The sequence below is a fragment of the Lontra canadensis genome, unplaced genomic scaffold, assembly GCF_010015895.1.
Source record: "Lontra canadensis isolate GAN:19392208 unplaced genomic scaffold, GSC_riverotter_1.0 scaffold24, whole genome shotgun sequence".
Taxonomy (NCBI): Eukaryota; Metazoa; Chordata; class Mammalia; order Carnivora; family Mustelidae; genus Lontra; species Lontra canadensis.
In genome coordinates, this window is record NW_022631018.1 from 23,013,697 (window position 1) to 23,037,570 (window position 23,874).

General features: G+C 55.0%; 2 protein-coding genes across 2 annotated transcripts in view; one reads left to right on the forward strand and one right to left on the reverse strand.

The window, feature by feature from the left end:
- Nucleotides 1-229: 229 nt before the first annotated feature.
- On the reverse strand, nucleotides 230-3,026 carry LOC116870873 (basic proline-rich protein-like). The gene is made up of 4 exons (XM_032863069.1): nucleotides 2,927-3,026; nucleotides 1,682-2,435; nucleotides 743-1,574; nucleotides 230-514 (listed from the first exon to the last, which is right to left on the reverse strand). Exons 1-4 carry the CDS (start codon nucleotides 3,024-3,026, stop codon nucleotides 230-232), a joined length of 1,971 nt encoding a protein of 656 aa, XP_032718960.1.
- Nucleotides 2,106-23,874, forward strand: part of GPR161 (G protein-coupled receptor 161) — a 42,464-nt gene continuing 20,695 nt past the window's right edge. The window contains exons 1-3 of the mRNA XM_032863053.1: nucleotides 2,106-2,358; nucleotides 2,945-3,065; nucleotides 3,797-3,911. Coding sequence (XP_032718944.1) covers nucleotides 3,892-3,911 — 20 coding nt within the window. The 5' untranslated portion in view covers nucleotides 2,106-2,358; nucleotides 2,945-3,065; nucleotides 3,797-3,891. The remainder of the gene's footprint in view (nucleotides 2,359-2,944; nucleotides 3,066-3,796; nucleotides 3,912-23,874) is intronic.

A 23,874-nucleotide genomic window follows, 5' to 3' on the forward strand; every position in this document is an offset into this window, starting at 1 on the left:
TAACTCCCCCAGGGTCATAAAGATTAGCCAGTGCCAGAGTCAATGCGAATCAAAACAAAACAAAACACAAAATGCAGGGATTTCAGAATTAAAGGCTAAAATAATCTCGAGAACAAAGTGCTGTAAAGTCCTTCAGCTTCTGGCTCTCCAGGGACCTGGACTCGGAGCAGCTCCCGCTTCCTGTCTAGACCCAACAGAGCGTCCGTCCCACAGGAATATTAAGGCCCCATTAACTTTTCCCCATCATCCCGCGTGTCCCCGGAGACCCGCCGGGCGCTGGGTCGTGAACCGCGGCTCTAACCGGTGCTTCCAGGCCGGGCGACAGGCGGGGCCGCTCCCGGGGCGCGCGGCCGGAGCCCGGGGAAGAGCGAGTCCGGACAGTCGTCCACGCAGACGGATCGCGGAGGCGTTCGCGGGAGTCCGGGGAGCTGGGTTTGTGCGTCCCGACCCGCCGGTCCCGCGGCCCCGCTCTCCGCCCGCAGCTCGCAGTTTGCCGGGACTTTCCCTCCCCGCACTGGGGCCGCGGCTCAGCCGGTGCCGAGCGTGGGGAGGGGGTAGGGGAGCCAGGGGAGGGGAGGGGAGTCGGGTGGGGGAGGGGAGCCGGAGGGGGAGGGGAGCCGGGGGAGGGGAGGGGAGGCGGAGGGGGGAGGGGAGCCGGGGGGGGGGGGGGCCGGGGGGGGGGGGGCGGGGGGGGGGGGGGGGCGGGGGGGGCAGCGGGGACGGAGCCCCCGGTCCCGCGGACGGGCCGAGCGGGTCTGCGCGGGGGTCGCGGCCCCGGGCCCCGAGTTCCGAGCACCGCGTCTGCGCTCCCGCTCCGGGGGCCGTGGGTTCGGGGCTCGCGGCCGCTCCCCGCGCGGTTTCCGGGGCGCAGGACGGGGCGCGGCGGCGGCAGAGGGTCCTCGACGTCGCGGGGAGGATTAAAGGCGCGGCCGGGGGAGCCGGGGGAGCCCGACGTGGGCGGCGGCGGAGAGGAAGGGACGGCCCAGCCCGCAGCGACGGGGTCGGTTAGGCCGGAGGAGGCGGGGCGCGGGGGGGGCGGGGAGGGCGAGACAAAGAGCGGCCGGCGGGGCCCGGGGCCGGGGAGCGGGAGGAGGCGGCCGCGGAGCCGGGGGCGCGGGGCGGGGCGGGGCGCGGGGGGCTCCGGGGAGCCGGGAGGGGAGGGACGGGGAGGGGCGGCGCGGCCGAGCAGGGGCGGGGGCACCGCGAAGTTCCTCGGCCTGCGCCCGCCGGGGTCCGCGTGCAGGCGGCGGGAGGGGCGGCGCGGGGCGGCCTGAAACCCGAAACCCGCGGTCGGCGAGCGCGGCGGGGGGGCGGAAGCGGCGGCGGCCGAGGCGGGCGGCGGCCGGGCGGGCCCTGAGCGGCGGCGGCGCGGTGAGCGGGGCGGGGGCGGCGGGGGCGGCGGGCGGGCCGGAGCGGGGCTGAGTTCCGGGCAGGGCGGGCGCGCGGGAGGGTCTCGGCGCCCCCCCGCCCCGCTCTGCCCGCCGCGGGGGAGCCGGAGCTCTTTGTGGGAGCATCTTGGGGCGCGTCCCTGCCCCGCGGCCGCGGCTTCCGACAGGCCCCCTCCCCCCGCCGGACTGTCCGGCGCCGCCCGCAGCCCCTCTCAGACCCCGGGGCGGGGAGCACCTCGGTGCGTGCGCGGGGCCCGGTGCGGGGCGTCCCGCTTCCTCAAGGCGGGGCTCACGCTGCGCTCGGGGCGGACGGGGGCGGGGGTGCGAGGCGGCCTCGCCTCCCGGCTGGAATCCGTGCGGACCGGGCGAGCCTCGTCGTCCCCGCCGGGCCCCGCGCCCTGTCCCCACCCCCCAGCCTGGGCGAGAGGCGCGCCCTGAAGTCGCGGGGCCGACCCTGCGCGCGGGGCGGGGGCCTCCGCCGCTCCCATCTGCGGGAGGAGGTGCGCTGAGCTCTGGGGGCCTCGTCCAGCCTCCGGGCCAGACCTAAGCCCGCGGCACGTTTTGACGAAGGCCTGTGAGCAGACACTGCCTGTCGGGGAACCGGGACGCTCTGGGGCGCTCCCGAGGGCTCTGCTTTCCCGCAGCCGCGCTTTGGCATCGCTTTGGCGCGTGTCCGCGGCTGTCGGTCCGCTCCGGTCCCCTTTGCGCGGTGGCTGTAAAGCGCTTCTTGCGAGAGCAGGTCGCTGGGTCGTCCGCACTGTGGCGTAGGGAGGTGGTGTGGCTTCGGAGGGGAAGGACCTTCGTGCCTTGATGTGTCCAGGGTGGATAATGGCAACTGGGCAAGGCCACCGGAGCGAGCTGGAGGCTGGGGAGGACGGACGTCACCGGGCCCCCTCCCCAGCTGGGCCAGCCTCCTCTGTCCCTGGGACCCGGCCCTGGAAATGAGCTGGGGAGAGCTCCTGGCGGGGAAGTAAGTGGCTCTTCCTTCCGACCCAGACCCAGCGTACTGCAGCCTGGGGACCGGTGAGGAGTCGCATTTCCCAGGCCCTCCAAGCAGAAAGTGGGGGGGACCTCAGATCACACAGACAGGGGCTCTTCATCCCGCTTTCTTTAACTGGGATTTGTGCCGCCTGTTTCTGTCACTTCTTCCAAAGCGTCCCTCTTTTCTTGTTCCAGTCCACACCTGTCTTGTTTTGTACCTGTAAGATGCTCATAAGCACTTTTCATACACACTTTCAGAAATTTCTTTCACTTCGCCTGTGAAGGGCAGTTAGCCTGTTTCAGAGGTGCGGAAACAGACTCAGGAGAGGTAAGGGCTGGGCCCAGGAGCCAGGATTGAACTCAGGCCTCTGCACTTGGCAATGCTTTTCACACACACACACACACACACACACACACACGGGTCCTCAAACTCAGGGCTTCTCCCTGCCCCAAAGCTCTGCCTCCGTGGCAGGAAGATTAGGGACCCGTCAAAAAGAGGCCTGATTGGCATTTTAGACACTAAATCCAGGACCTCAGGAGCTCACACCATCTCCTACCATCTCTTTGCGTTGCAGCCCTGCATGCTGGGAGTGTCAGACGGAGGAGGACGGTGCGCTCAGAGGGCTTGAGCTCTTTGGGTTCCGTGGAAGGCGGCATGGGCTGAGCTGGAACTGACCTGCATGACCAGCAAAGGAGGTGCGGTCCTGTGGGGGAAGCTGTGCTCCTGCCTGGGACAGTCAGGAAGCCTTCCCGCAGGAGGAGGGCTGGTGTGGGGGGAGGGGCGTTTGCAGAGGCCCGGGGAGGGGGGGTGCTGAGAGCATGCTTCCCTGTAAGGAGACTCCTGTAGATGCCACGGAGCTCCAGCACCGTGTTGCTTGGCCTGAATTTTGGGGGAAAGCTATACCTTTTATGGGGGAAAAAAGTTCCATGTTTTTAAAGTTGGCAACTAATTCAAAACAGTTTTCAGAATGTGCAGAGCAACCGATTTATGCGCGGAGGCCGGTTGTTGCCCGCAGACTGCCAGCTTGCTGCCTCTGGGCTAGACTTGGGAAGCACTTGTCCTCCTGAGACGCACTAAAGCATGACTGGAGGGGGGGAGTGGCGTCTTCTAGCTGTTTTTCTTTGAGAACAAAAAGCATCAACAAACCGGAGATTGCTGTGGGTGCTGCCTGGAGCTGGGAGGAAGAGCTGACTTTACACTCAGGCCTTCATTCCGCCAGTGCATGGCGCCTGACTCTAGCCTTCCACACGGAGAAGGCCTGCAGCATGGTGGTTCGCACTCGGTGGTAGGCGCTCCCTTGGCCAGTTACAGGCCCGGCAGGCCTTCAGGGAAGATCTGTTCAGGAAGGCCGGGAGCCTGAGTGGGGCGTTTTCTGTGTGAGCTGGGGTCACAGCAGACTGGGGTCTGGGTTTGGTTTTTATTCCAGGAGCAGGTGAGGGAGCACTGGGTCAGGAGCACCGTCTGAGGTCAGGCGGCCTGCACCTGCCCCCACCACTCACAAAATGTGACCTTGGATGAATAATGGAAAGCATGCCTAGAAGGTAGTAACTTTTTAAAAAAACACGAATTATTATAAAAGTTTTTTTTAATAGAGAATTTTTTTAAGTTTTTTTTTTTTAAATAGAGAAAGATATGGGAAAATAAAATTCCCTCCACTTCTTCCTTCCCTCTCCTCTCCTGAGAGGGAACCACTGTGCGTGTAATATCTTCTAGGCCTTCTGCAGTGCCTGAGTATAGGCCAGCCAAGTCTGGATGTACAGGTGAATGCGGAATATGTGGGTTATTGGTACGATATTGCACAATGTGGTAAAAATATTATCTGCATTGCCAGCTTTAGGACCAGCCTTACTATACTGAAAATGCTTTTAAAAATACATAAGTGGGGATCATATGTTACTGTGTGCTCTGTGACTTACTTTTTTAACTTAACAATGGGACTTGGGGGGCGCCTGTCTGGCTCAGTTAGTTGAGTGTCCGCCCTCGGCTCAGGTCATGATCCCAGGGTCCCGGGATCGAGTCCCGCATTGGGCTCCCTGCTTAGTAGGGAGTCTGCTTCTCCCTCGCCCACTGTTTTCACTCTCTCAAGTAAATAAATTAAAAAACAACAACAAAGAAAACAAAAAAAAAACCAATGGGACTTGGATGTCTTCCAATATCAAAAACACAGGGGTGCCTGACTGGCTCAGTTGGTGGAGCGTGTGACTCTTGATTTTGGGATCATGGGTTCAAGCCCCATATTAGGGTTAGAGATTACTTAAAAGCAAACAAACAAACACAGGCACCTGGGTGGCATTTCGGCTCAGGTCACAGTCTCAGGGTCCTGGGATCCAGCCCCTTGTCGGTCTCCGTGCTCAGCGGGAAGTCAGCGTCTCTCCTTCTGCCTGTCTTCCCCCCCTTGCTCCCTCTCTTTTTCTCTCTCAAATAAATAAGTGAAATCCTTAAAAGAAGAAAAGAACTTAGATATGCTTCATTCTTTTTAATGGCTACATAGTATTTCACGGTGGAGATTCCCCGTGATTCATTTGAACAATCCCGTTTACAGGCGCCTCTACTGATTCCAGCTTCCTCCCTTGTAATAACGCTGTAGTCAAACACGTCTCTGTGCATGTGGGGGCATTTCTGGATAAAACGTCCTCCTACCAGTCAAGCTGGTGAGCCAAAGGGTATGTCATCTTAAATGTTTATTTAAGCATAATTCCCTTTGTTTAGTGGGATCTGGAGATTGTGCAGAAGAAGATTGAATTCATTGACTTACTTGTTTACTTGCTTGGGGATAGGTCCTGTTTGGGGTTAGTTAGTATATATGAAGCACAACATTCACAGGCTGTGAAAGTCAACACCTCCCTCCTACCTCAGCCCTCCATTTCCCTTTTTGGATGCAACTAATTTTTCCACTTTTTGTGTATCCATCTAGAAATAGCCTGTGCATCTGTAGGTAAATGTGTTTTCCGTTTTTTTTTCTCTCTAAATATGGTAGTATACCATTCTGCCACTCTGTTCTGCTTATGGAGTTTTAAAAAATTAACGTACATCTTAGATACCATTCCCTATCAGAGTTCTGTGCATTTTATTTATTTTTTATTTTTTTTTTAAAGATTTTATTTATTTGTTTGACCGAGATCACAAGTAATCAGAGAGGCAGGCAGAGAGAGAGGAGAAAGCAGGCTCCCCGGCGGGCAGAGAGCCCGATGTGGGGCCCGATCCCAGGACCCTGGGATCATGACCTGAGCCGAAGGCAGAGGCTTTAACCCACTGAGCCACCCAGGCACCCCAGTTCTGTGCATTTTAGGTTCTCCCAAGTTAATGCTTTAAAAAAAAAAAAAAGTTTAATCAATTTACACTCAAATTGCCCCATGAAATCCTTTTCTGTCAAATTGTGATTTCATCAATTCTTGACGCTTTTTCTAAATTCTGGACTTTAATTCTTTTCTTGTTAATAAATCTTGCCTTTTTATGTTTTCTTCCCCAGCTTTGCTCACTGTGATGTGCAGAAGTGATGACTTTTTACGAGGCTGAATCTGTGTCACTTTTCTGTGGGCCTCGAGTTCTGTCCTGCTTAGGAAGCCCTCTCCTGTCTCAGGATTAACTTATATCTCTTACATTTTCTCTTTCCTCTCCATTCTTTCTTTGCTTTTTTTCACTTAAAGATATTTTACATTATTGGGGTGCCTGGTGGCTCAGGGGGTTAAGCATCTGCCTTCGGCTCAGGTCACGATTTCAGGGTCCTGGGATCGAGCCCTGCATCGGGCTCTCTGCTCAGCGGGGAGTCTGCTTCCTCCTCTCCCTCTGCCTGCTGCTCTGCCTACTTGTGATCTCTCTTTCTCTGTCAGATAAATAAATAAAATCTTAAAAAATTTTTTTACATTACTGTTTCTTTCCTTCTGTCTTCTTTCAGGTTCCTTCCTCTTGGATAATGGGGAAGTCAGGGTTTGAATTCATCCGTGAGCCTCATTAGCCAATGTGGGATCTCTATTTTCTTTCATTTTTAGAGGGATTTCTTTCTTTCTTTCTTTTTTTTTAAGATTTTATTTATTTATTTGACAGAGATCACAAGTAGGCAGAGAGGCAGGCAGACGGAGGAAGGGAAGCAGGCTCCCCGCTGAGCGGAGAGCCTGATGGGGGGCTCGATCCCAGGATCCCAGGGCCCTGGGATCATGACCTGAGCTGAAGGCAGAGGCTTTAACCCACTGAGCCACCCAGGCGCCCCGAGAATCGGCATTCTTGGTGGACACATTGCTGTGCCAGGTTGTGGAGCTGGAGCACAGCCCTCAGTGTCCAGAGAGCCCCCTTGGAGGGGGTTATAAGTGAGCACACGGTGCGGGTGGCTGGACCTGGCATTGTGTGACCAGGCTGGTTAGGAGTCCATTAGTCCAGTGGCTCTGGGGAGGGCTCAGGGGAGACCAAAGGTGAGAAGATAAGAGTAGTCATCGAGAGAAAGACAGGGAGGCTCCCAGCTGGGGTCATGGCAGTGGCCAGTGACCGTGAAGTTTTTACGGATGCACTCGATGTCTGTGATAAGGAATGGAACCAACAGTGACTGCTTTTTACCTACAGCATCTCATTGAAACAAGCAAGTCCACGTGACAACCCAAGGCTCAGATATGTTCATGCATCTCCCCAAGGTCACACACTCAGAAGAAGGCAGTCGGGGGCCTTAGCCCCATCAGGATTACCTGGCAGGAGTGCTCTCTGGTGTCCCAGGTTTCTGTCTGGAGGGATTAGGGCCGGAGGGATTTTTCGAGGGTGGTGAGAACCATGAAGACCAGCGTATTGAGATGGTAGAAGAGTTGCTGATGACTGGTACTCTGCGGGTGTTCTGGCTGAGGGGCCTGGGTGTGACAGATGGGCGGAAACATCTCCTGGGTGGGCGGGTGCGACTCTGGAGCTCCGAGGGCTTGTCCGGGATCCCGGGGGAGAGTTGGGAGTCATCGCTGTGCAGGTGGGTACGGACAGAGCACACAGAGACAGATGCGAGGTATCAGGTGGGACTCCCTTTTACAAGGGGTAGAAAATCTGGTTCCCTTTGGCTGAAGCAGAAAGGAAAGTGACCGGCTCACATCCCTAGAAAGCTCAGGAGTGGGTCTGGCTTCGGGCATGGGGTCCAGGTTCAAGCAATTTTGTCAGGACTCGTTTTCTTACCTGCTCTTGTCTCAGGCTCTCCCCTCCAGCTGGCTAGGGCGGGGGCTGCAGGTTCAAATCCAGGGGGGAGGGCAGCGGTCTCTGCCCCCAGCTAAGCCTGCAGCAGGCCCTCACGTCTCATAAACTGAGTGGGTCAGAGGGAGTTGGAAGGGCTGGGCGGTGAGGCGTGAATCCTGTGTCCTATCCATGAAGGCGCATGGACTCCAGGTCTGAAAAGGGGGACTCCAGAGGAAACTTGGGGACGGCTGCCAGAGCAAAGGGGTGTAGAGGAGGGGCACCTTTGGTTCCCTCTGTAGATGGGAGAGGAAGAAGTTGTGTGGCAGGGGCCCCTTGGGAAGCAGCGGCACTGACAGCAGGAGAGCAAGGAGTGACGGAGGGAGAGCAGCAGATGGGAGCCGAGGGGAGACGGGGTCTCAGAAGAATGTGAACTTGGTCCAGGGCATCAAGTGCTGCGGGAGCTCAAGGAAGGGTGTGCTGGATTCCGTGAGAAGGCCGTCCTCGCGTTGATCTCGCACTTGACCTGGACTGCCTTCTAGAGACTCACCTCCCGAGGGCAGTCAGGACGTTTGGGCTCTACCAGTAATTACGTGTGTGGGTGAGTAGCTCGCTCCACTCTCTGGGCTTCGGTTTCACCGTGTGTGAGGTAACACGGCTAGGCTCAGTGGCTCCTGTGGCCTCAAGGGCCCTGCAGTGTCGGAGATTAATGAATCTGATCACTTCACACCACCTCCTTACCACAACCCTGGTCCAAGCCTTCACCTGTCACGGCTACAACAGCCACCTGCTACCTGGTGTTTCTGCCTCTGCACTCCCACTCCGTCCGTTCTTGACCCAGCAGCAGAGTGACCCTTTGAAAACCTGTCAGCCACACTGTCAGCTCCAGGGACCTCTGTCAGACATGAGCTCTTATCCATGGTCCTCACCATAATCCTGGTGGCCTCTGTCATGTCATCTGCCTCGGACTCTAGGTTCTCCTTTCTTCATGTTTCCCTAGTGTACTCACCATTCTGCCACGGGGCCTTTGCACAGGCTCTTCCTGTGGCCTGAAATTCCTTTGCATCTTTTTCTGCTCTGATCAGATGTCACCTGGGGGAGACCTGCCTACCCACTCCCACCACCCACCCCTTCCTCCTCCTTTCACCGTGCTGTATCTTTCTTCGTGGCATCTGCCACTCTCTGCACTTGTTTTGTATATTTGGTGTCTGCTTCTTCACTGTGCTCGTCCCCTCTCCCACGACTGCGCTGCAGGGAGGACAGATTTTGGTACCTCATTCAGTGCTGGGTCCCAGTGGCTTGGCACAGAGTAGGTATTCAGGAAATCTTTTTAGGGGTAGCCAAGTGAGGGGTGGGAAGGGGGAAGCTCGGAGTATCCAGGAACCAGTGGTGGTATGGCAAGTGTGGGAGGGGAGGGGACCCCCTTCAGTCGTGGGGCTTTCTGGGACGGCATCCGTCTCAGATACGGTCCTCCGGGAACAAAAGGATTCAGAAGTGATATTACTTTAAAACATGGAAAGATAATATTCTCAATTTTAGCAGTAGGAGTTTAATGCGTTCACTGGTCTCCAGGAGGATAAAAAAAACAAATAATTTGGGGTAGAAACCAATGAACGTAGCAGCATTGTTTATCTCGTGATAGAAGTAATCTTCGTCCTACTCCCGGTGTAGTCTCTGTCTCTCCTGTTTTCGTGGAGCGCGTGTGTTTTACGGAGGGAGTCGTTTCACTTCCCTTCGGTCCGTTGGGTAAGTACATGCAGTAAAGACAAAATGAACCACAGCGTTCCCGTGGAACCGGATTTCTCGGCCTCTGTGCTACTGACGTGCGGGCCGGACAACCGGTGCGGGGCTGACCTGTGCGTCGTGGGTGTTCAGTAGTGTCCTTGGCCTTACGTGCCAGTCCTGTCCTCTGAGATGTGACAACCAAAAATGTCGCGGGCATTTCCAGAGAATCCTCCTGGTGGGGACGGGGGTGGGCAGGAGTGGGCGTGGGGGCAGAAGCTCCTCGGAGAACCACCGATGTAGAATATTGGGGTCGTGAGTGTGTTCATTTGTGATCTAGAGTCTTCTGCATGGACATTTGCCGACCTTCGCCAGCCGTCCTGATACTGTTTCCAGTAAAACAGATGAGCGTGGCCCCCCAGGGCAGGGGTGGTGGCAGAAACATCAGCAGCCTCCTGGCCTGGAGCGGGTCACCTGGGTGCCTGCCACCTGCCCCGCCTGACCGCGCGGGGCGCCCCCTCGCTGGGCACGGAAGCGGCTCACTTCTGGGCCGGAGCCCTTTTCCGGGGTGACTGAGCAGTGGAGCCCTGGGCCCCTCACGGAGTCGAGACAGGTCCGACTGCCGTCCCAGCCTCTCTCTTCTGTGCCATCCGCTGAACTCAGTGAATGAAATATCTGACTTTCACTACAGTTTGAAGGGGAGACGAAGGTGACGTTTTCGTTTCATGTCTTCAGTAGCTTAAACATCTTTTGAGTTCATCCTCTGCAAACCACTCGACGACCTTTCACTCGTTTCCTTGCGCGTTCCTCGCTTCCTGTGGTGAGGGGACCGCCCGACGCTGGCCGCGGTCCGCCCGCACTCAGGGCCCGCACAGCCTCACCGACGGGCTCCCTGCGCCGCGCGCCCCGTCGCGTCCCTGTGCCTTACTTTGTAACCGCGGGTCTGTGCCTCCACCCCTCGCCGGTCCCCCCGCCGCCACCCGCCCGGCCAGCGTCCTTTCCCGCGTCTGTCAGTCTGTTCAGTTTTTCGGATTCCGTGTGGAAGTGGGATTCAGGGTCGTCTTTCTCTGACTGATGCGCGCAGCACGATGCCCGCTGGGCCCGTCCGCGTCCTCTCGGGTGGCGCGGTTTTGTGGTCCCACGTGGCCGAGACTACCCCGTGGTGCACACACAGGCCGTGGCCTTTCCACTCGTCTCCGGATGGACCCTCGGCTTGTTTCCACGTCTTGTCGATTGTGAGTAACGCCACAGCGAGCGAGGGGGTGCGGGTTTCTCTTTGAGCTGGTGTTTCCGTCGTCTTCACCTACAGACCCCGGAGAGGGATCACCGGGCCACGCGGGACCCGACACTGTGACCTGAGCCGAAGGCAGACGCTTAACCCACCGAGCCACCCTGGCGCCCGGTCATTTTTTTGATACTCGCCGGTGGACAGGTGCGAGGTGCTCCCTCACCGCGGTTTAGAGTCGCATTTTTTGAGGATAAGTGATGACAAGCACATTCTCATGTGCCCGTTGGCCAACCGTGTCACTCTCAGAAAAATGTCTTTTCAAGTCCTTTGCCCATTCTTTAATCAGGTTGTTTTTTTGATATGAAGTTGTGTTCATATATTTTGGATATTAAGCCCTTAATGACTCACAAATACCTTTTCTCAGCCAGTGGGTTGCCTTTGTGTTTTGCTGACGGTCTCCCTTGCTGTGTAGAAGCTTTTTTGATGTTTTCGCAGGTGCTGAACCTTTGTTGTTCTCGATGCACCTGGCTTAAACGGCGCTGCCTCGACCAATGTGGAAGAGCTGGGCACCCGTGTTTTCTTCCAGGAGTTTTATGGTTTCAGTTTTCACACTTTCATCCTTTTTCCATTTTGAGGTAATGTTGGTGCGTCGTGTCAGAAAGTGGTCCGGCTTATCCTTCCGCTGGTTGCTGTCCGGCCGTCCGGCACCATTTATTGAAGACTCTGCCTTTTCTCTGCTGTGTCTTCTTTCCTCAGTGTGGATTAATTGACCATTTACGTGAGGGTTTATTTCTGGGCTCTCCGTTCTTTTTTCTTAAGGGAGCAAGAGTTGGGGGAGGACAGAGGGAGAGGGAGGGAGAGAATCTTAAGCAGGCTCCACGCTGAGCCTGGAGCCCGACTCGGGGCCCAGTCGCACGACCCTGAGGTCATGACCTGAGCTGAGACCAAGAGTTGGACAGTTAACCGACTGACGCGTCCAGGTGCCCCGGGCTCTCTGTTCTGTCCCAGCGATCTGTGCGGTCCCTTTTCGTACCACCGCCATACTGCTTGGATTATCGTACTTTGTCTACAGTTTGAAATCGGGGAGGGTGATGTGTTCAGGTTTCTTGTTTCTCAAGACTTCTTTGGCTGTTTGGAGCCTTTTGTGATCCCATACCACTTTTAGGATTCTTTGCTCTACTTCTGAGAAAAATGAAAAAAAGATTTTGGTAGTATTTTGATGGGGATTGCATTGAGTCTATAGATCGCTTTGGGTTTTATGGACATTTTAACAATATTAATTCTCCTAGTCCATGAGCACGGTACACCGCACATTTGTTAGTTCATCTGAGGGTGTTTCTTTCATCAGTGTTTTACAGTTTTCAGAGGTCTTTTACCTCCTTGGTTAAGTTTATTCCTAGGTATCTTTTTATTTTTGATGCAATTATAAATGGGATTATTTTCTTACTCTCTCTCTTTTTCTTAAAGAAAGTGTGCAGTTGGGTTGGGGAGGAGGGACAGAGGAAGAGGGAGAGAGAGAATCCCAAGCAGGCCACAGACCCAGTGTGGAGCCAGTGTGGGGCTCGATCTCACGACCCTGAGACCATGACCGGAGCCGAAATCAAGAGTTGGACACCTGACCGATTGAGCCACCCAGGCACCCCTTGATCTCCCTTTTTGACAGCTCAGTATGAGCGTATAGAAATGTAGCTGGTTTCTGTATGTTGATTTTGTATTCTGGGACTTTACTGATTTCATTCATTAGTTCTTTTTTTAAAGATTTATTTTTTTTTTAACTTGACCGAGAGGGAGAGGGAGAGCTTGAGCATGAGCAGGAAGATGGAGCAGAGGAGGAAGCAGGCTCCCCACTAACAAGGAGCCTGATGCAGGGCTCGATCCAAGGACCATGGGATCATGACCTGAGCTGAAGGCAGACGCTCAGCTGACTGAGCCCCCCAGGCGCCCCAGTCTTACTTTTTCCTTTGCAGTTTGGCTGCCCTTTATTTCTTCTTATTGCCCAGCTGCCCTGGCAAGGTCATATATTCTTCTCGACAATCACATAAAGTAGGTTAATTTCACTCCCTTTCTTCGTGGAGCGTTTGAAGCTCAGAGGGTTAGGAGCTCAGAGGGCTGGTGAATGAAACTCTTATATGAATGAATGAATGAAATGAATGAAAGCTTATATGAAACTCAAACCTAGGTTCGGTCCAGAGTCCAGAAACTGTTTCTTATATTGAGTATCAGACTGACGTCGATATTAGAGGGTAGGGGGCTGTGAAATGTTTTCTCCCACGTGCAAAGTGCTGTTGGGAATTCAAAGGGGAAACTGAGGAAGAATCCAGAAGTTTTCTGGAGGAGTAAGTGTCCTCACCTAAAGTAAAACCTTGCGCTAGGACATGCATATACGACAGAATAAAACGTAAAGGGAAAACTGTAGATAGAGCTAGTAAGGGTCACTGTGTGGGCGGAATGACCAGAAAGTTTTCTTCAGAATTTTGCTGTTAAGGTGGACCTTGAGTTTGTTGTCATTCACATAAGTGGCAACAAGGAGGTCAGGGGCCTGGAATGGCTTTGGTAGTGATTTCCGGGCTTTCCCCAGGCTTCTTGGATCTGCCTCGCCTTTTAATAGAACTTCACCTGGAGAAAATGCTTCATTGCAAAAAGCTGCTTTGAATCAATAACCATGTGAAAAACGAATTTTAATTTTACTGAGCACAACAGCGTCTAGAGACACTGGAAGAACCGTAGTTCCTGGGTGCACAAGCCACCGGTTCCTTGGTTGGCAGTGAGCGGCTGCCCGCAACTGGGAACGGGAGGCTCGGAGGGTGTGTGATAGGGTGGTTCGGAGAGGAGACAGAGATAAGAGGGGGTCAGGATGGCCAAGGACTGGTACCACTCTGCCCTGTCACTCAGCCTCGCAGACACTGTCCGCAGATGTCCTTGTAGCCTCTCCCAGGAGCTCACGTTTGAACTGGCCCTTCGGGAAACTGTCACCCCAGACCTTCCGTACACGTTCATCTGCGCTTCCGAATCTGGCTTCCTCCTGTGGCAGAAAACCCAGTGGGGCGCAATGATTTTGCTATTAGATTCAGCAGTTTCCCTCTCACTACCTAAAAAATATCAAAATTAGATGCTGAGCTCAGAGCTGTGGCAGGGCTCCTGTTTTTCCGGAATGTGCCACAGCTCCTGTGTCACTAACATGGCAGAGGGTTGAGAGGTTAGAAAAGCAACTGTCCCCTAGGGCGCGGGGGAAATGTCCTTTGTAGGACTTGGAGATCTCCGCCCGACATGCAGCCTTCACTGCCAGGCCCCCCTTCAACAAGCTGCGCGAGGAGAACTCAAGATAGGCCTACTTTGGAGGCCGAAAGTTAGGAGGAGTGGCAGAGAAAGTATAAGAAGGACGTAAAGGCACATTCTGTGTGAGAGGACATGCCGTCCCCTCATCCGGCCGGAGGGCGTCCACGTTTGCAGCCTGCGTGGACGTCCGCGTGGGCGACAGCGTGAGCGCCGCCCTCTAACCTGTGCCTTCAGGAGAAAGCCAGGGCCCTGGAATTCATCCCGAAGGCCTTTCCCAAGTCAGAATTCCGTTTATCTTGGTCCTTAATGACCTTGAGTCAACGTGAAAACCATTATGTTTTGTATAGTTTGTTTTAAAATATAGAGAAATGTATGATAGATTTTCATAATCTTGGTTAAGGGCTTAAAATAAAGAATTCTGATATGCTAAGGTGGGAAAACCCTACCAAGTCATAAAACTCAACTCTGCAGAATGAGACATTTCCAAGGGTTAGCTCAGGTTTTCGTGCGTTTTTGGAAAGAAGGCGTTACTGCAGGCCTCTCTTCGTAACAGTTGGAGTCTTCGATTCTGTGGTTATCCTGGGGACGGGTGGGTGCATTCAGCTCACTGTGCGACCGTGGCGCCGGGGACTGGGTAGATGGGAGAGGAGGAGGAAGGCGAACAAAGACCCCACAGCGCCCGCTCTCACCAGCAGTGGGATGACAGCGCGGCACGGTTCAGCTTCCACTGTGTCTCTTCCCGCCTTGACCCGGCGTATCAAGGTGGCGTTGCTCTACGTGGCACCGAAGGGAAACCGTCCGACAAGGACTTCTCCAAGAAGGGGTTGGCTAGCGTGGCTGGGCACGGCGGCTTTGCAGTCGGACATGTGGTGTGGGCCTTAATCTTCCTGCGTGGGACTTCCGGCTACCTGGTCGAAAGGTGGCTGCCTCGCTTGGAGGCTTGGCTTTGAGTTCCAGCCAGGAGAGCGGGGAGAGGCAAAAGGGCAGAAGCCATAGCTGAGTCTGTCCCCTTTTATCAGGAAATGGAGAGCCTTTGCCACGTGTGGACTCCCGTGGACTGGGGCTGGGTCTGACGGCCGCCCAAGCTCCGTGCAGCACATCTGTTTTTGGCGTATCTAGTGCCCGAGGGCTGTGAGAGTTGTGTTGAGAGGGGAGAGGGGATGATGACTGGGTGGCGAATAGCGTCTGCTTTGTCTGTAGAGCGAGAGCTACCCAGTGTGCCAGGACTCCAGGGCCAATCCAGTGTGCCAGGGTACCCGGGGCCCCGGGTCCATTCATACAATCGATTATCTATCACACATACTGGGTACCTCTTCTTTGTCGGTCACTGTTCCAGGTGCTGGTGAAGGAATTTGCAGAATAGAATTCCTTGCACTCACGAAGCGTACCGTCTTGCAGGAGAGAAAAACATTAACGAGATGAGTAAGTATGTGCATCCGCACTCAGAAAAAGTAAGGAAGGGATCGGAGCCACAAAGTGTTGGAAAGGGGTCTGAAAGGTAGCGTGGGCTGGGAAGACCTTGCCAAAAATGCGGTTTAAGTTAAGATCTAAAGGAAGTGGAAGAGCAGCCTCCAAAGATACCGGGGTCAAGGCGTTCCAGGCACAGGAAACAGCGCGTGCAAAGGCCCTGAAGTGGATGCATGATTCATCAAAATAGTGAGAAAGTCAGTGTGGCTGGAGTGGGTGTAAAAAGCAATTTTTGTTACGAGGTTGGGGCAGTAACAGAGAGCCAGATCATGGGGGAAACTGCAGGGCTTATTCTGAGTGATATGGGACTCCTTTTGGGGTTATACATAAAGCGGTGACTTGTTCGTTTGTTCTGAGCTCTGTTTGAACTGGCTCATTCTGGTTGCTGTGTTGAGAAGGGGGGCAGTGGCAGATGCGGGTAGGCTAGTAAGGAGGATATTTTAATAATTTAGAGAAGATACAGCATAGCCTGGACCAGAGTGATGGTAGCAGAGATAGTTAAAGATGCTGAATTCCAGAAACCTGTCAAAATCAGAGCCCACAGACTTGCTGATGAACGAGATAGCAACTGTGGGAGAGAGAGAGGTGGGGAGTGACTCGCGAGTTTATGGTCCGAGCCCCTGGGAGGTTGGGGCAACCGTAACGTGAGATGGAGCAGACCCTGGGAGGGCCAGGCCTGAGAGAGTGAAGTCTGGTTGGGGACATTCTTGGCTTGCAATGCTTGTGACACCGGTTGGAGATGCCGAGTGGCCGCTTGGATGTCTAAGTCGGGAGCTCTGGGGGGCAGCATTGGCTTCTCTCTGCCTGAGCAGGGGATCCAGCAGCAGCAGGAATTTGGAACAGCCCAGGGCTCTTCTGACCTGGTCTGACCCAGCCTTGCCTTTGGGAACGGCTGGGATCCCGGTTCCAGGCAGGATCCGCACCTGCCCCGGAAAAGCTGGCATGGTCTTCTGCCCACGGGAGTCCCGTGGCCCCGGCCGGGGTGTCCAGGGGCCTGGCAAAGGAGAGGTTGCTGCCTCACGTGCGGCTGGAAGAGTGGTCTCCGTCGTTCGGTCTGGCTCGACCTTCAGATGCTGCCCCTTCCCCAGGCAGCAGTGGTCAGACCATGCCACGTTCCCTGCCTTTCCCGAAGGGCTTTTCCCCCAGGACTTAGGACTCTACCCTGCCGAGCTGTCTTCATGGTGAGAGCAGCTGGTGGTTTGTGGACTTTCCGAGAGGCTGAGATGGCTGGTCGCCCCCTCCGCGTCGCCCGGGACACGCCAGGGGGTGGTGTTGCTGATGGCCTGGGAGGGAGGCCAAGGGCCCTTCGAAACTCATCTGGCGGTCCCTGGCTCCGAGTGCAGCCGGGCTTAGGACGGAGTGTCCCTCGCATCCCCAGCACGACAGGACCTGCAGCAGAGACGCTGAGTTTTGTGTCACAGGGTAGGCTCAGCCTGGGGGTCCGTGCTGGACGAGCGGGGGAGGGAGGGGTCATCCCAGTCAGACCCAGCCCCCCCCGCCGGTGTTGGGGTGCGGGCTCACTCCTGGTGCCAGAGGCGCTCTTCCCCGGCCCTGGGGGGAGCCGGCCGCGGCCTTCCCTTGCTGACTCTCCAGACCCTGTGGGCAGAGGTGTTAAAGGGAAGGAACCCTGAATAAATATGTTTTTCAGCTTTTTTCTCTATTGTATTTAATGTGGAACTGCCCTTGTTAGGTGCGCAAATCTGGGTTGTGTAACCACTCCCGCCATCCATCGCAGAACTCTCCTCCTCCCGGCAAACTAAGCCGTTAACCAGCGCCCCCACCGCCCCTCCTGGCAGCTCCCGCCTGTGCCTCGAGTGTCCCAGTGGCTCTGAGCACCTCCTGTAAGGGAGCTGTCCAGCATCTGTCATTCCGTGCCCGCCAGTGCCACGAAGCGCAGTGTCCTCCAGGTTCCCCCATGTCGGGGCCTCCTTGTGACAGACGTCACAGCCTCCTTGTGACGGCCGAAGGACATGCCACACCTCGCGTACCCGCTCATCGCTCGGTGGACGCTTGGGTTGCTTCTGCACGTTTGCGGGCGTGAATAATGGCGCTAGGAAACGGCGCACACGTCTCTCCTCGAGACCTTGCTTTTGTGATGTCGGGCTCATGAGTGGAAGGGGGACGGCTGGGCCGCGTGGTAACTCAGTATTTGATTTTCTGAGAAACGCCTTAGCAGTGCATGCCGGGCGCTGGAGCGGAAAGGCTCCAATCTCTGCACATCCTCTCCAGCACCGGTGCTTCTCTGTCCCTGACGGCAGCCGTTCTAACGAGGGTCCGACGGTGTCTCCTCGTAGTTTTATCCGCGGCTCCTAATGCTCAGTGATGTGGAGCGTCTTTTTGTGTACCTGCTGGCCGCTTACATCTCTTTTTTGGGCACAGGGTTTTTTGTTCCGTTTTGTTTTGTTTTAGGCTGTTGCATTGTAGCAGTTTGTAACGTACCCTGAACAGGGATCCCTCAGCTGATGCGTGGTTGCACACGTTCTCTCCCGTGCTGTGGGTTGTCTTTATTCTGCGGATGGTACCTTCGGATGTACAGATTTTTAAGTCTTCATGGAGTCCAGTTTGTCTGTTTTTTTCTGTTTTTGCCTGTGCCTTGGCGTCGGGTCCGAGAAGGCCTGGCCGGTCCCGTGTCCTGACTTGGTGTGTGCCGCTCGTTGCTCAGGCTTCCGTCTCCCCATCCCCCACTGGTCTGTCTCTTTGTTTCCTCTTCCCGTGAAGTCATCAGGCCGGTCGGCCCGCAGCACGTTTCAGGCTCATTATAGCTTTATGCAGCTGCCGCACACACAGGGCGGGTGTCCCGAGTGGAGGAGGGATTGAAGCAAAAGGAAGCCGGACAGAGAAGCACGCGGCACGGCTGGCTGGGCCAGAGGCCCGTGAAGGGGTTGGTGGGTGAGAGGTCAGAATTGGAGGCGAGGCCACACCGTGCTGAGTCTTCTGTGGTGAACGGATGGGCTGAAGACAGATGGTGGCCTTGTGGCCATCAGACCTAGTTTTCTCAAACCAGGCACGTAACCTTTCTGAGCCTCAGTTTCCCCGCTTTACTTATTTAACAAACACTTACATGGTTCCAAACACTAAAGCCCTGTACAAATATTAACCTCTTGACATCTCCCACCCACCCTAGGAGACGGGTGCCTGAGCACGAGTATTGTCCCCATTTTACAGAAGGAGAAGCTCATGCCCAGAGAGTTTAGGGGACACATCAAGGTCACAGAGCCAGTGAGTAGTGGAGCCGGGACTTGAACCCAGACTCTCTGGTTATAGACTTCATGCTCTTAACCATAGGTGAGGCTGCCTTTCTGAAATGGGGAGAAGCATAATTTTGACCAAATCCTGCCTCAGAAGTTACCCACATGATCTAATGAGATGATGCTTGTTGGGACATGTATGTTCACGGTGTTTTGCAAATGCTGTTTATTATTAGTTAAAAATAATTAAGTAACACTCTGGAAATGGATGAGAGTCTCAGGGGTGTAGGGAGAAGGGGATGGGTCAAGGGCCAAGCCTTGGGAAGTCTCCATGCTGAGGTGCGGGCGCTTGGTTTGGGACGACGTGAGGCAGACTCAGTGTTGACCCTTGTGGGTGTGGTCCCAGTCCGTGGAGAGCCTCCAGCCTTCCAGTTGCTGCTGAAGGATGCTGTGAAGGGCAGTGAGGTACGCAAGTGGATAACATCCGTGCAGAGGGGACCAAGGCCAGGTCTCTCCCACTTGCACGTCAGGAACTCAGTCAGGGGCTTAGGGCCATTTGCGGTTCTGACCGCCGTGTTTTTTCCTTCCGCGGCGCATTTCCCCAAGCAGACCAGAGCTCAGACCTGCTCTGCGTGTGCAGTGAGAGGCTTGGAGCGAGGACATTCCTAGGTTTGTGGTGGCCCCGAGGGGACAAGAACAAAGGGGCTCTGGGCTGGCAGAGGCCAGCCTGCTGCACCTGCTGCCTTTGGGACAACGGTCACGTGAGTGCCCGGAAGGATGGCAGGTATACGGGGAGGCACCCGGGGATCTCGTGATCGCTCCCTGGCTCTCATCTGGTCTGTCGCGGGGGCGGGGAGCTGACCATCGATCTCGGGGACCTTAGTGCAAAGCAAGGTAGTTACCAGAACCTTCTCCCCAGCTCCACCCCCGTTTCCCAGCGGCGACTGACGGGTGTGACGTCTGCAGGTGCTGAGGTGACGAGCCCCTGTGAGAAGGGTCAGCCCTCGCCTGGCTCGTCGGAAGTTCAGAACCGCATCCCGGCCTGCAGGGCTGCTTCTTGGCGCGTCTTCCGCACCCACCCAGCGTCCGATGGGCGTGAAACCCGCGGGCAGCGGGGTTGGGGCCCAGCCTCCGGGCTGCTTGGGCTCCTCGGGAAGACGGGCGGAGGACGCAGTGAGCCGCTCCCTTGCAGGGAGGTTTGAGGACGTCAGAGGAGACTCTCCTGCCCCAGAAACTGGTTTTCTGAGAAAACTTCAGGAGAGGACGGGCGTGTCCTGTCACGTCCCGCGGCCCCGCGTTAGAGCCTCCAGGAGAACCGCCACCTCCACCCGCAGGGCCTCTGGCGCTCACCAAGCTGGGCCTGCTATCCGCGGGCTCTTGGAGGCCCTTTGGTGGCCTCACTTCTGTGGGCCATGGGGGGGTCGGGGGCCTTCTTGGCTTCGTAGGGGCTTGTGGACTGGGACACGGATCTCCTGGTCCCAGACATCCCAGCGCGGGCACCGTGAGCGCAGCGGGAGGGCGTGCGGTTTCCAGAAGGCCGGGGAAGGCCGGGCCTGCGGCGTCCCGGTCCCCGGTGCTAACGTCCAAAACAGTGGGGTCTTGGCATTTCGTGGGCAGACCATGGCGTGTCTGAGTACAAGCTGGGGCTCTTGGAGCTGCAAGGGGCAGAAGCCAGCTGCTTCGCCTCCGTGAAGAGGAGGTGCGGCGGCTCCAGGACCCGGGAGGGCAGGTGGGTCGGTCGAAGACTCTCACCAGTGTCTGTGGGGGTTCGCGGCCCTCTCAGCCCCTCACCCCTCCCTCTCTCGCCGTGGCTCCGCAGCTTTGCCTGTGAGCGCCCTCCCGGAGTGAGTGCCAAGGACACCTGCTCGCCCCCTGGCCCGTGTCCTGCGGCCGCCGACCCGCAGTGGCTTCGCTGCCCTTGATGACAGAGTTCTAGGTAGAGATACGAGGGGGGGGCACCTGGGCGGCTCAGTCGTGGGGCGTCTGCTTTCAGCTCAGGTCATGATCTCAGGGTCCTGGGATCGAGTCCTGCGTCGGAATCCTTGCTCAGCGGGAGTCTGCTTCCCCCTCTGCCTGCCGCTCCCCCTGCCTGTGCTTCCTCTCTCTCTGACAAATAAATAGATAAAGAAAAAAAAGAAAAAGAAATAGGAGGGATAGAATAGAATAGAATAGAATAGAATAGAATAGAATAATATCCAGGTCTGCACAATTAAACGAGAGGTAATCTATCCTTACTTTGCAGTAACTCTGTTTTTGCAGGTCAAGGTACTTCTAGAATTACTTCTCGGAAATTACCATAAAACACAGTAGATACGTGTCTCAATGTTCCGTAATGTTGTCTTGTTTTTTAACCCACAACGATACTGATCACGTAGTTGAGTGTCACGGTTTGACCCTGGATGACTTGGAGCTGTGGCCCGCAGTCTAACCCGGCAGGCTGTTCCCTGTCTCTGGGAACGGCCGGAGGGCGAGGCAGCAGCGACAGAGGTAGGTCCCTGCTTCGCCAAGCCGCGGCCCAGAGGAGGAGGGAGCGTTCGGTGACCTGTCAGGAATAACTTCTGAGACGTTTATTAAAACCTCAGTCCCGGGGCACCTGGGTGGCTCAGTCAGTTAACGTCCGACTCTCGTTTTCTGCTCGGTCATGATCTCAGGGTCGTGAGATCGAGCCCCGCAGCGGGCTCCGCACTCAGCAAGGCGTCTGCTGGAGATTCTTTTTCTCCCTCTTCCTCTGCCCCCCGTTCCCCTGCACACACTTTCTCTCTCAAGCACATAAATAAATAAAAATGTTTAAAACCCCCCTTAGCCAGGAGACACTCGTGTTGTGTCAGAGTTGCAGCCCGAGGCAGGACACAGTGAGTGTGGGAGTTCTGAACCCCATTTGTGTCTGGCGGCAGACCTGGCCTGCAGGTGGTGTGTGAGTCACCTGCGGATTTGCCGCCGTTGCAGCGGGCCCCGGCTTGTCAGGCCCTGCGGAATCCGGCTGCCTGTCAGGACGCCTCCGCTGGCGGGGCCGCTCCAAGCCCTCCCTCTTGTTCTTCAAGGGCTCACCCCGAGAGATTGGCTGGGGCTTGTACTGCCTACTGCAGGCCTCCTGGCGGAGCCCAGGATTTTGGATTTCCCTGGTGGGTGGCCGTTTGGCCCCCACAGCCCCTTGCCTCCTGGGAAAGGTTGGACCAGAGGACCTCGGGCTCATCCGGCAGCCCTGGGTTCTCTGTGCCCCAGCTCCCGAGCCAGCTGTGGGGCTGCGGGACGGTAACACGCACCAGTAGTGCTTTCTTAATTTCTGTCTTTTGTTTGTTGTTTGTTTTGTTTTTAAATATTTTTAAGATTATTTATATTTGAGAGAGAGAATGAGAGAGCACAAGCAGAGAGGAGAGAGAAGCTGACTCCCCACCGACCAGGGAGCCCGATGCAGGATTTGATCCCAAGACCCTGGGATCATGACCTGAGCTGAAGGCAGACGCTGAACCAGCTGAGCCAACCATGCATCCCAGACTTTTTTTGGATTTACTCTTAGAACTCGATATGCCCTTTCATTCTGAGGACTCGTGTGTTTCTTTAACTCTAGAGAATGTTCAGCCCCTGTTTAATAACTATGTCCACCTTGGTGCGGACAGTGTAGGTGTGACCTAAGGCAGTTTGGATGCTTTTGACTCAAGTAACAGAAACTTAACTGACAATAGATCTGAAAGTCATTTTAAGGGGCGCCTGGGTGGCTCAGTGGGTTAAGTAAGCCTCTGCCTGCGGCTCAGGTCATGGTCTCAGGGTCCTGGGATTGAGCCCCACATTGGGCTCTCTGCTCAGCAGGGAGACTGCTTCCCCCTCTCTCTGCCTGCCTCTCTGCCTGCTTGTGATCTCTCTCTCTCTCTCTCTCTCTCTGTCAAATAAAAATAAATAAATAAATACAAATAAAAATCATTTTAAGAAAGGTATTTCCCATAACCAGAAGCCAGGATGAAGTGACTTGAAGGTTTGTTGATTCAGCGGCCCAAGGATTGACCATTTGTTGCCGTGCTGACCACGCCGGCTCAGCATCTCCAAGGATCCCAAGATAGCTGCCACAGCTCTGTGCTTTCTTTGCCCTTAGGGACTTCAGGAAAAGATTTTTCTTCCTTGCATCTTTGTGAGATCAGAGAAGCCTTCCCCAGATATCCCCGTTCCCACCCCCACCAACCCCAGACTTTTCCTCCTGACTATTTTGCCAGGATTGGAAGAAAAGGAGACACGAGGGTTACTTTAGACCACCCAGCATCCAGCTCTCCGAACTGGGGATGGGATCTGCCATCTCTGGGTCCCTGGGAGGCGGATACCACCAACACTAAGTCAGAGGCCTGCCCATAAGAGAAAAATGAGAGAGGTGGCTGGGTAGGTGCCCAGCAGTGTCTGCTACCCACGTTGTCTAATCCCTTGCTGCCCTCCCGTTGAACCTATGTTGGATCTTCTTATCCCATCCTTCCTGAATCTTGGCTCTTTGTATTTTCAGTTTCTTAATCTTTTTAACTGCATTTTGAGTAATTTCCTCAGAGCTATCTTCCAGTTCACCATCTTTCTCTTTAGCTAAATCTGCTGGTCACCATAACCACTGAGTTTCTAATTTTGACAACTAAAATTTTAATTTCTAGAATTTCTCTTTGATCATTTTTTGCAATTGCTTACCATTTTTTCACGATGTCTGCTCTTTTGTTATGGTTCTTACCCCTTTTCTTTTTAAAGCTTTTAATAGCATTTATGTCTCATTCATTTCTTCCTATTAGTGTAAGTTCTTGGAATGTCAGTTCTGCTTTTTGTTTTGTTGACTCTGCCTCCACATGAATGCCATGCGCTCGCTTCCACCGAGTGTTGGAAATTCACCACAGAGCCATTTTGTGTTGACTTTTGTCCCCATTAATCTTTACACGGATTCATCAGTTTGGTCTCTGCCCCTTTCACAGTGCATGGGTTTGGTGCCCGCATCAGCGTGGCATGGGACTCGGTGTTTGATTTCTCATGGAAGGAAGCGTTTCATCCTCCACCCAGAACCTCAGGTCGATGGCTATGTTTTTGCTGCTTCCCTTTGCCCGTGGGAGGAGCTTTTCTAATCCCTTTTTCATGGAGGGGACAGCCCTTCTAGAAACCACTGTTTATGCAGGATTTCTGTTCTGGTTCTCTGCCCGTGGAGCTCAAAGTCACCCTTCCACATAAAAGGCCTCGGCCCTAGAGAACTAGGTCTCATGTTCTTCTGGCCACAGGTGTGGGATTGTAACTCTGGCTTTGAATTTTCTCTCTGTTTCTGGTACCTATGGATTTCTCTTTCTTGGCTTTTCTTTTTCTTTGTTATCCTTTTTAAAACCTTGGGTCATGTTGGGGTTTGTGTGGGGAGGAAAGGAATAAATGAAACAAGATGGGATCGGGAGGGAGACAAACCATACGAGCCTTTTTTTTTTTTTAAGATTTTATTTATTATTTATTTGACAGGCAGAGATCACAAGTAGACAGAGAGGCAGGCAGAGA

What these genes read in the sequence shown, in the direction of transcription:
- LOC116870873 (XM_032863069.1), bottom strand. Translation starts at nt 3,026, where the DNA reads ATGCCGCCTTCCACGGAACCCAAAGAGCTCAAGCCCTCTGAGCGCACC. An exon ending in GGCTGCAACGCAAAGAGATG is followed by an intron (nt 2,436 to 2,926) that starts GTAGGAGATGGT and finishes TTCTGCTTGGAG; the next exon opens with GGCCTGGGAAATGCGACTCC. An exon ending in CGCGCAGACCCGCTCGGCCC is followed by an intron (nt 515 to 742) that starts GTCCGCGGGACC and finishes CCGCGGCCCCAG; the next exon opens with TGCGGGGAGGGAAAGTCCCG.